Source organism: Barbatula barbatula, assembly GCF_947034865.1.
Source record: "Barbatula barbatula genome assembly, chromosome: 17".
NCBI lineage: Eukaryota > Metazoa > Chordata > Actinopteri > Cypriniformes > Nemacheilidae > Barbatula > Barbatula barbatula.
The window spans coordinates 14,694,167-14,706,420 of NC_136780.1; the positions used below are offsets into that span (position 1 = coordinate 14,694,167).

The following is a 12,254-nucleotide window of genomic DNA, read 5'->3' on the forward strand; positions in this document are numbered from 1 at the left end:
TTCCATCATGATTAATTCACGTCTTCTCTCCCAGATCATCTTAAAGTGATACTTTACCCAAAAAGGAAACTTTTACTCACCCTCAAATAGTTCCAAATCTGTTTAAATGTCTTTGTTCTGCTGAACACACAGGGAGATATCTGGAATCTCACCCCCTATTGACTCCCATAGTATTTCTCTCCCCTATGGCAGTAAATGGCGGATGAGATCTGACATTCTTCCAAATTCCTTCCTGTGTGTTCAGCAAAACAGATTTGGAACAATCTAAGGGTGAGTAAATGATGACAGAAGTTTAGTTTGTTGGTGAGCTATCCCTTTAAGTGAGCGCTTTTTGTGACTTCTGGAAATTTGAGTTCCATCCAGAATGCACCATTCAAGTAAAGTACATGAACGGAAACCTGGTGTTGGTTTTAAATGTGGGAAAAACTGAGTAAGTACAGATTCAGCCGTGCTGCGTATGACATTACATTTGGATACGCCATGAATAAGATTTGTCTGAATGTGTTCAGATTTAACTGTCATAGCTAGTAATTCACACATTTCAAGCCAAAAACCATTTTTGGATCTTATGATGTGTTTGTCAATGTTTTCTCAGTGATGGACTGACTGGCGGTTTGCTTTGTACTCTGAAGAAGACAGATGAGATCTTGAGTCATGCTCTAAAGGCAAGGGCTTGAGTTTAAGACAGACAGAGGTTATACATTTCAGCTGGACTCATCCATGGAACAGGGTGTGGACTGGTGCATGCTGGGAACACTGTGTGTCACTTTACCCTGATGAAACATACTACACCCCCACATCCCTCTATCCTGAGAGAGAGAGAGCAACATTAACTAGTTTTCAGTCCTTGCTGAAAAGCTTAAAATCTGTAATGGTTTTTCCTTCACAAGTGTATTATTTACTCCAGAAGACATTTATTAAAGTCGACATGAAACGTGAGTGAGGAAAAATGTGAGGCGGGGCTTGATTTTGTCCGTCAGGAATTGATTGGATCATTGGAAGGCTGGCCTTTGTGTGCTGTCGCCTCTGTTTGTTTCACTTTAATGGGATTGTAGGGCTCTCGTGTCACGTGTCGTAACTAACACTCTGGTCCTTCATTCAGAAGAAGTGAAAATGAAAGAGAAAACGATTTCCCGCAGTTGTTCACTTCCTGTTCCTTCTCCGTGTTTGTTCTGTCGTTCAGTGTCGGCAATAGAATCAACAGATAAACAACTGGCCGTGTCTTGTCACACCCCACACCGTGCCGCTTGTCATTTGGCTTATGTGTGTTGAAACATATTCTAAGCTGTGTTGCAGGGAAATCTGTGGATGGTCCCTTATAACAGTTAATCATGATTTATCTATAGTAACCAGTTTCATTTGTAGTCAGACCACAGTAACCACAAATTCGGTCTCACCACCACAATGACAAAAGTATTTGTGGTACAACTAAGGCTATACTACTAATAATAAATCTGCCAAAAACACATCATAAAATATTAAAATAAACTTTTTCCAGGAGGTGTGAGGGTTTCCTTGGAGGCGTATATTTACACTGCCCATCCCAATGTGTAATGATTTACACACATAGAAACACAAAGGCAGAGTTGCGTGCAGCTTACAGATGCATTAAAATAAAAAAGAAAATATTTTGTGTTGTGTTTTAAAACTTTTGTAGGCCGCCTTCCTAAACAATGTTTGGTGCCAAAAACATCATGTGGAAATTTTTAGGATCATTAGTTTATGACCTAGTGCCGTCACAATATTAGATTTTCACTTCTCTATTATTGTGGCTAAAATAACTCACAATGCCAATATTACCATGAGCTGTTAAAATAATGCTATTAGTCCGATTCGCAATTGGTGTTTTGTGTGTTTGTCTTTTTTTGCCAATGAATCACACCCCAATAATGAGTATGACTCTTAAGGCAAACTGTTAAATGGGTGTCAACCAGATGCTCACACAAAATTATTAAGATATCCCGAGACGTGTGAAATATCATTAACACAATATCGCAGTTATTAAAATAAAATGTATTATCATTACCGGTACATTGTGATGCCCCTCATCTTAGCCCAAGATGCCCAGTAATGCCATTCAGTATGGCATCTCTTTTACATTTAATTTATGCCATCTGGCAGGCACTTTTATTCAAGGCAATTCCAGGTTGTTATTTTAAAACGTGCTGTCCTGGGGAATTGAATCTACGATTGACAGATTTATTAAACTGTTAGTTGAGCTACAGAAACAAAATCCAATAGGTGCTTCACGCCCTACATGATGGCATATAGAGGTCTGGTAAAAAATTTGAGATAACTAGACGAAAGTGTTTCTGGTGATATTAAGACTCTTTTAATATGAATGTTTATGTTTCAGCGTTTAAAGTTACTTTTGTAGACGGAAATTTTATTGTGCCAACATGTGCATTTCTTTCATGAAAAAAACTGCATTTTATAAAAATACTTTTGAAATGGATGGCTTGGGCCAAATATTGAACAAAAAGCGGCCATTAAGAATCCAGCATGTATGAGAATTATTTTAATACTGTTTGAAAAGCTTCCCAGGTTGAGAGCTCAAGGTGGCTCCTTTAAAGATGCTAAAATATAACATAGAGTTCATTTATTTTGGTTTCTTGAGTCTCAACATAATTTACACAATAACAATTGTGTTATTCCATGTTTTTGATGGGTTTATTTTATAATGTAGAAAAAATAGATAAAGAGCTGGTGTATGTAGGTTGCTCACCAGGTTTAAAGAAGACTATATACTCCCTGTGACTGTATTTGTAGGAACTGGTGAATTTTGAAAGAGAACTATTAGAAGTGTGTAAAGAAAAAGGGAAGTAAGTCTTATATTTAGATCGGTGGCATTGTGTGTGTGTGTGTGTGTGCTTTTGGTGATTGATCTCATTTGTTTGTCCTCTGAGCGGTTGTCATTCTGACAGGATGTGAGCCGCGTTTGATTGACACTCTCTGCGTTAAGAGCAACTCGCCACAGATTCTCTCCCAGCATGCTTTGCATTCAGCAGCATCTCTCTCCTCAGACATCAGTTGAACTTCCTGTATGTAGTTTTCCTCCGTATCTTCCTTCATCCTCGCAAACTTCTCCTCTGTGGAGTGGATGTTAGGATCATGAGTAAGTGGTTGCAGTGGAGAAAACGCAGCTTTTTTCGGAAACACAGGAAGAAGCTTTCTTTTCCTCAGTTAGGTAAGAGCTCGCTCTTTTACTTCCTGTTTCACAAATTGTTTCTCTGCCCTGCAAGTCTGTGGTCGAGCTGTATTTTAATGTGGTTCGCTCTCAAAGCCTACATTAAGATATTTGAACTCGGATCAGGATTCAGGTCGTGTACGTTATGTAGGCTTTTCATATGTGTTTGCGTGAATGACAGTTGGCTTGTTGGATGTTGTTGCTTGTCTTTATCATACCAGTAGTTTTTGCGCCTTTGTTTAGATGTTATGATGTTTCATAGCTCCCTTATCCAATGTTTAAAGGTAAAGTGTGTTATATAAAAATAGTTATCAAACTATATAAACAATATCAAAATACTTTCCCGCTGGTTTATATATTAACTTAGGGGCCGTCTACACGAGACCGTTTTCAAGTGAAAGCGCAAAACAATTTATGCGATTTGACTGTCCGTTTACACAGAAACGGCGTTTTAGGGGACTGATAACGCAAACTTTAAAAAAAGGGTTTCATAGTGCAAGTTTTCCAAGTAAACCCCGAATTATGGAAGAATGATAAAACGACATTGTGCGCATGCGTTTTAGGTGTTGGGATGTGGTATGCGCGTGTACATCCAAACACAACAAAGAAGAAATAAAAACATCAATGGCGGATTACATGGGTTTTTTTGCACTGCGCAATAGTTTGTTATCGCTTTTGTAGATTAAAAAAATGTGTTGATTTAGATATACTACACCAGTGCTATAACCAGCAGCGGAGCCAACATTTTATCTACAGCAAAATCAAGGTGACGAAGGACTTTCAAACGGCGCTTTTGGATCAGACCCGGGAGGACGAGTAAATGGTGGTACAACTTTGTCGTTGCCCTTGTTGACGAGCTTCATTGGAAGGAAACCTTTCGAATGTCCAATCTTGTTTGTTTGTTTGTATATGTGCGCACGCTTCTCTTCACTATCCAATAAACCGTCAATAAATCGTCAGGGACTCTGTATTTTTTCTTTACAAACTGATGTCGTAGTACAGCTTTTTAGCCATTTTTGCGGATCTGTTTAAACGTAGATTGTTTTAATAACGGTGTCGTGTGTACGTGAAACTTTTCAAAACCGCAAAAACCCATTTTTCATCGCGTAAATGTGGCCTTAAAGCCACTAATTGGAAGGATTTTGTTACAAAGTATTCAGGAATCACTTGCACAGTGTGATACACTGTATTTCATGTTGTGTACTTACATAATCCCAAATGTTCCCAAGAATGTGCAGATCCAGAGAAATTCCTATTTAAAATAATGGCCCGTCCCTTGTCTCCCTTGTATTTGTCGCACATAAGTGACTTAATATCCGCTGCTCCGCACAAACCTCAGTTTCCGGTTTGAAAAACTACGGCAACATGCAAATGCGGAAAGTGGCTGTACAGCTTTGGCGAGTAAAGGAAACCCCAAAAAGCGTAAACATAGTTCACTTTTTAAACGACGACTGTATGACTGTTTTAAACACGTCAAACTGTGTAGCATTACGCTACCAAATCAATTGACAAAGTCCATAATCATTCGCGGGCTGACGTAGCATTATATTCCACGTTTCTTCCAAGCTTATTCATTACGATGACATCAAATCAAATTCATTCATTACCTCGTCCGGGAACATGATGGGCGATCTCCATACGCCTCCGGACTGTGAAAACGACATGTCCCATAATTCCACTCTCCTACATGACATCATTTAGCTTCGCCTTTTATTGTTGTTTCGGAAGTGCGGCATCTAGCGGTCCAAATTTACATATAATGGCTTTAATAATAAGCCAAACTGTAAACAATGTGGTGTTTTACTAAGCAGTATGGTCTCAACTAATAACTTTTGCAGTTAAGAACAAGAGCGTCTCTTTGACTGATCAATGGCAGATAAACGAGTTTTAATATGCTTTTGTCAATGGTAGTAATGACTTATTCATTTAAAAACTTTTAAGCTTATTTTCCAGTTTCATCATTTCATTCCATCACATGTCATTTGGATGTCACGGGTACCTGCCATATGGTTGTCAGGGCGATCTTTGGAGCCAGTCATGCTCTTGCCCCTATGCATGCTGGGATGCTATTCCACAGAGACATTGTGTGTGTTTTATCAGTGGAGCACAACATACATGCCCATCTCTCTCTCTCTCTGTCTCTCTCTCTCTCTGTCTCGGTGTGTTTCTGTAACTTGTTGAGAACGTTTGCACAAAGGAGAGAGGAATGTGATTTTGTTGGTTGGACTCTATTTGTCTTGTGTTCTTTTATCTGTTGCTTTATGACTCCATGGCTACACAAAGTGTGAAACTCAGAGGTAGGCAGCTGTACGACTGTGTTTTATACTACATACCTGTGTGTGTGTGTTTTTGCACACCTGTATTTGTGTTTATGCTGTGAAGGAAGCTAATGCTGAATTCAGACATTAGGGAAATAGTGTTGTGTTGCTGTGAAAGTGTATATATTTAACAAGTGCAACTGTAAGCACGATGCATGATGTTGTGTTTATATTGACCTGGAATCATGATGATCTTCATGATGTTACCGCAGAACACACCTAGACCTTTAATTTTACATATCGCGGTTGAATGATGACCAGATATGTTGTCTATGTAGGCAGCTCACTAGATTTAGTTTTTGTGACCTGATTGCAACTCTCGCAGGGTTTTTTTAATATCTCACCCTATTCTATATAAAATATAAGAATGTAGAATATAAATGTCTTTGTTAAGTTTTCTGGAGTGCTGTCTGGTCAATTGCTTTGTTATTCTCATATGTTTATTAAATTATGTTAAACTTGAACTGTTGTTTCACTACTATGCAACGGAGTTCTCACATAGCTGTGCTGGCTTATTGATGCTTATCACTCCAAACTCTCTTTCTGTAAATGGACAGTTCACCATAAAAAGGCTTTGCCATCATTTATTCACCCGAGTTGTTCAAAAACTGTATATATCTATTTATATTTTGAGGAATGTCTCTTGTGTGTTTTTGTTTTACTACACCTGCCCTGAACACAATCGCGAAGGTATTTGTGTATCCCATTCATTTGCTTACTTACAATGCCTGCTCCTTTTTGGAAAACGTGTGTGCGATCAGCGGAGACTTGCGGTGCATATACATCCGTCACAGAACCTGTGTCGCCTGCACGCAGACACACAAAGGCGAATCGCACTGTTGCTCTTTTATGACATATCACTTATTGCTCCCTGAACTCTTTGTAAGTCGCTTTGGATAAAAGCGTCTGCTAAATTACTAAATGTAAATGTAAATGAATGGTGGAGTCTTTACAGAGTTTTTCCCATCAGATAAAAAGAATATACATATATTATAAATGTCTCATTCAGCATCTTCTCTATTCAGTGAGCGGCATAAGCAGCACATTCATGACCAAACCGCAGCTTACTTGTGAGTGTTTGTAAAAAATATAATTTACAAGCTCCTGTCATTGTTACTGACTGGACATATGAACATAATGTAAACATTTTTAGTATTGAATGTCTAAACATTAAATATATAAATACATGACAGCTCTGAGAGTATATTTCACGAGCATTTCACCACTTCATTTGATTAAAGCTATTGTCAAACATGCCCTAAAAAGGTCTTTGCGACCACCCATCAGAATAAAAGTATGTAAATGTGTTTTCATGATCATACACAGTCAGCTTGATATTGAGTGTTAACAGACCGGCTCGCACCGTTCCAATATGGTGGACGAACTACGTATAGTGCCCATAGAAACAGATTCTAATGCGACATATAGTTATTTATATCTGTGTTAACTTATATGAACTATGACACACCCACATGAGTTAACTGTAGTATATCATATTATTCCCTGTATTATGCACTAGTAAAAAGAAAAAAAAATCTTGCATTTAAGTAGGTGTAAAAAAACAATCAAAGTCCACTGGAGAGATGCTGGGTCACATTAACATAGTTGTGCATTGTGCCATAATTTTTATAGAATTTCTCCGTAAAATGTGTACTAAGTGGTTTTATGTCAGGGTCTTGATCAAAACAAGTTTTTTTTGTGATGATGTCTACCTGATTGTAATTTACAACTTACTTATGAAATAACCGATAAACTTAAAGAGAATTGTTTTTGAAAGGGTCATATTGTACACTTTCAATAAAAGTTACTGAGAAGGACCTTAAATAATATAACATTACCGTGTATATCACCATTTAGCATGAAACATTTAATTGAATAAAAAAAACTTTCTTGTGATATGTTTCTGATATCGTGTCAGCAAGCAAACATTTTTCTTTTTCTTTATCTCTTGCTTTGTTGATTCAGACAAGCTCAGGCAGGAGTCCACAGTGGAAGCAGAAGTACCTCCTCAATTATGGGAGTTTTATGCATTATGGAATGTCCCATGTCAAAATATACCTCATATCACTGACACTTGTGCCTACCTATCAGTCTAAATGAGGGTATGCGATAGGTATTTCTCAGATTTCTCTGGTTGCTTAGCGGCCAATGTCAAGAGGCCCTCCTTAAAGGTCTGGTTGAACACTCGGTTTATGCCAATCTCATATTAATCTTGAGTACCTACAGAGAAGTATTGCATACTTTGCATTATCCCTGCATAACTGTTATTCAGTATACGTTTGTGTGGTTTATATTATGCGCGTATGCGCCAATTGCCAACAAAACACAGACATATGACTTAGTTTAACTTATGGCATCTTGACGCAGCACAGCCAACTTGATAGTAAGCGGTCTTCCTATCCCTCATCGGTTGACGCGTGGGCGGGCTATTTCTTTCTTGCTTTTTCCGGAGAATTGCCCAATAAGGGACTAAGAAAAGTTGTTATGTAACTGTTTTTCATTTTCTGAAAAAACTTTCTGAACCTATACGTATCTTGAGGGAGTGTATCGAGCACTGACTCGTCCAACTCGTTCTTTGACAAGTTAACCATGTTAAGCATGAGAAGACAGCTTTTTTAACATGGTAAAGAAGTCAGAATGCATGAAACAGCTTAAATCACCCATTTAAATTGTACAATATTGTGGTCCCCATTTTCGCGAGTCCCTCTTTGAATGCACGTCCATAGGATTTACCATGCGTCCTTTGCAACCAAAGTTTGATAAAGCAAAAGCACAACCCCTCAATAACCACACAATTTAAAGGGATGGTTTACCCAAAAATGAAATTTCTGTCATCACTTACTCACCCTCAAGTTCTCCCAAACCTGTATGAGTCTTAGTTTTGTTGAACATAAAATATTTTTTTTGATGAATATTGTGAAGCAAACAGTTCTGGAGCAAATTTGACTGCCATTGCCATTTTCCCACTATAGTAGTCAATGGTGGCCAAGAACTGTTTGGTTACAAGCATTCTTTCAAATATATTGTTCTGTGTTCATCAGAACAAATAACGTTTTAGAGATTTGAAACCGAGTGAGTAACTGTCACTTTAAGGTAGTTTTTGTGTGCCTTGTGACAATTTTGCCTGACTGTCACTGGGCTTTGCAAATATCTAACCAATAGAAAGTATTAAATAGGGCTTGCAGTTTGACATCTTTTACGGGCAATTATTGTAGGATTGCTAATATACACACAGTATAGCGAACATTTATACTCGCTTAAGGCATTACGGACAAAATAGTCTGGTTACAAATCTACAGAACATCAATAAGTTTGAGGGGACTGGGGTTTAAATCCCGGACGAGCCCCCACATTTGTCACGTCGGCTCAAAGCTCATAGGGAAGTCGGTGGCACAAAAATAATTTAAAAAAAAATTAACTCAAGATAGTGTGAGCAACTTCGTGTGTGTTGGTTGCATGATGAGCAAATATAACTTAACAAATAGCCAAAGACTAAATCAAACACAAAGCAACCAGGAGCAAGTTCAAACAAAGCATCAGTCTTTTAAAGACTGCAGAACAGGTGGAAATCATTCTCATGATCAGCCCCCTAGTAAAAGCCACTGGCGGGCCATAGCAGGAGACCGTCACAAATCATATTTAAAAATAAATCAGTTTTCATGCTTTCTGTTATAGTTTCTCTACTAATATGTATTTACTGTTAAGCTTTTAAATTTGAAATGGCTACAGTCTTATGACACACACACAAGTGTTTTAAGGAATGCAGGGCTGTATAGAGTCACTCCAGGAATGTCAGGGTTTAGATAAAAAGCAAGTATTTGCTTGTGCATAATGTGAGGGTTGTGCGTTTATCACTGCACATTTCTGAAGCTTGCAACATCACATATTTAGTCACACATTATTTTATGTTCCGCTTTAAGCAAAATATACAAACATGCAGGGACAGAAATGTATTTAGACATTATAGTGTGAACTGCCTTCTACTATCTCTGTAAACTATTGTCATTGTCAACAGTTTAAAGAGAATATTGCTGAGCAGGTTACATAACCTGTTGACATGTTTATAATTGGCTATAATTAAATGACACATGCGATTTAATGGCATGGACATTTACATATTACTTACCCCTGTAAGTTGGTATAGTAGTGCAGGAACATGCATTAAAGAAAATATTTCACCTAGGGATGGGTTTTCAAATGTTTTCATGCCAAGGACCCCGAAATAGGATGAATGTTTTTAAAATGCATATAATTTTTTATATAAAACTGTTAGAACTGTTAGAGAAATAGTTATTGTGAAATTATAAAGACAACATATTGTTTGTAGAAATGTATCTGTAATAATCTTCAGTTTCCAACTTTCCAACTTTTGTTTTTCAAAAATTATTACAAATAACTTTCCAAATAAATTGCATTTTCACGTGCATTTTTGGTGTGAATAAAGCTTACTATAGAGTTAAAAATGTTCTGTACTGTATGTATTTGAATGAAAACTGAACAGATCTGTAAAAAAATCGAATCCAGAGACAGAACATCTTAAACTATTTAAAGCAAATAAATTAATAATTGAACCGACCATTAAAATTAATAGTCTTTTGGATTTAAAAACAAAATACAACATAATAAATAGAGTATTTGTTGCAGCTTATATCAACACAAGAAACAGTGATGCTTTTGTGATGTGATAAATCTCAAATGAGATTTCAAAGCTTTGACGTTGCATACATTATAACATCTTCTCTTAGTACATTGTAAAATACAGTGATTGATTTTGTGTGCGCAGTGACATTCGTGATGAAGAGAACTTCACTTCTGTGTGTTTCTCACTGCTGTGTTCGTATGTGTTTACATATTTTCCTTCTTCTCTTTGAAGCACATTCCTGACTTTTTGCTTCTTATCTACACTGTCTGCAAGACACACATACACACACACACAAAAGAGCAGGTGACCCGGCAGAGGTCTGGTCTTAACCTTTGCTCTGGGGTTCATGCTGGTTTACACAGTGCTGGACCGGGCAGCATTAGTTCTTTATGTTTTGAACACGTGTGTGTGTGTGTGTGTGTGTGTGTGTGTGTGTGAGAATTGCCTCTTACACAAATAGACTGAAGCAGGGAAATATGGACAACATGCACTTTGTGAGGCTTTGATTGATATCTCCACAAGAAGATCTTTTTGGTTGCAGAATGTGTGAAATACGGGTTCCTATAATGGAATGCGCTCTATTCTACCTTTCACTTTCCATATTAAACAATAAATCATAAATAATATCAGATAATCTTCCTATATTTCTTTAATCTCTTTCTTTTATAAGACAGACAAAGTTTTCTCATGAAAAATTTAAGAAATGTAATAAAGAAATGTATACAATGTCTCAATGTATACTGTGCATAATTTGCTAAACAATGTATTCAGTAAGTTTGTATTCTATTTTAAACAACGCCTTTTTTCTGATTGTGGGGTCAGATGCCTGGAATGATGTGGACGGTGTGCCACAGGTTTGCCATAAGATGCTCCCGATCATAATAATACAGATAGGAAACAAGCATGGTGTAACACGATTCAATAAAAGGAAGGAAAGAAGGAGGCGGGAAGCGGCGACTGTAAAACATACTTTTAATATAACAAATAAACAACAAACCGAAAGTAAAATGCAGACAGCTCCCTCGCGGTTGACTGCCGGCCATACAAACGCACTAAAGCACAACATAAAGTCCAGGCCTGGTCCTCTCTGGCCCTTCCCTGTTGTCGCTCCTCTCTTATGCTTCCGGAGCTCCTCCGTGAGAGATGCGAGACCGGTGCATGGGCCGTTCATTCACGGCTCTGGTCCCGCCCTGCTCGCCACACATGGTTATTGCGCACCTCTATTAAATGATATATTGACGACAAAGCTTAATAACACAAACTTTATTGCTAAATAGAAAGTCAGACTCATTCTGGCTCTCATTTCGTTAGTTTGAGAAAGTGTGTTCAGATCTCTAGCTTTTGTTTTGCTTTGTACTTATTCCAGCACAAACGTCTATACAGTTTTATTATGTGCTATAAAAGCAGATCTTTTATCTTCTCTACATCTATCTCTCCTCCTTCCAGATGAACATGACGCTGTACAGAAGAAAACTTTCACAAAGTGGATCAACGCCCAGTTTTCCAAGGTAAGCAAACCGTCCCAGTAGAGCTCCTGCTGAACTTCAGAGCAGCCGTCTCTATAAAGCGACTCCTCACATTCTGACGGGGATCTGAAACCATAAACTCTCTGATCCAGAACATGGACGAGGGATTCTTGTGTTTCTTCTTCAAGCACAGATACACTTTCTTTAATAAAGTCAAGCTAAAGGGTGCTTTTAGACCTTACTGTCTTTATATAATGATAAGCATGCAGACAATATAAAAGAAAGGAAGCGCCATGTCGGTATGGACGAAGGGGTTAACACATGAAAACACATACTGATACAATATACAGTACATGTGAATATGTATGTAAATTCAAACATAGCAATGACATTTTAGGTCACAGGCTTATTTATAGCCATTGAATATTTGCACTTTCTCTGATCGTTCATTGAAATGTTTTCTAGATTCCAGGTGCGTCATTTATCAACAGTGCGTATGCACAGATGTGTGCGTTGAGAAAGAGCAAGAACAGTTTCACAAAAGGTGTGGGATCTACCAACTTGTACTCATACGTAGAATTGTGTGTGAAGCACACATCTGAGCTTGCTCATGCAGAGAAGCTAGTCGTAAAACGGTGATA

General features: G+C 37.8%; 1 protein-coding gene across 1 annotated transcript in view; it reads left to right on the forward strand.

Annotated features, from left to right (window-relative positions):
* The window catches only part of LOC306906695 (utrophin-like), a gene marked incomplete at its 3' end in the record, with an annotated part of 35,691 nt that overhangs the window by 8,196 nt on the left and 15,241 nt on the right, over positions 1-12,254 (forward strand). Inside the window, exon 3 of the mRNA XM_079478295.1 lies at positions 11,594-11,655. Within this exon, the coding sequence (XP_079334421.1) occupies positions 11,594-11,655 (62 nt within the window). The remainder of the gene's footprint in view (positions 1-11,593; positions 11,656-12,254) is intronic.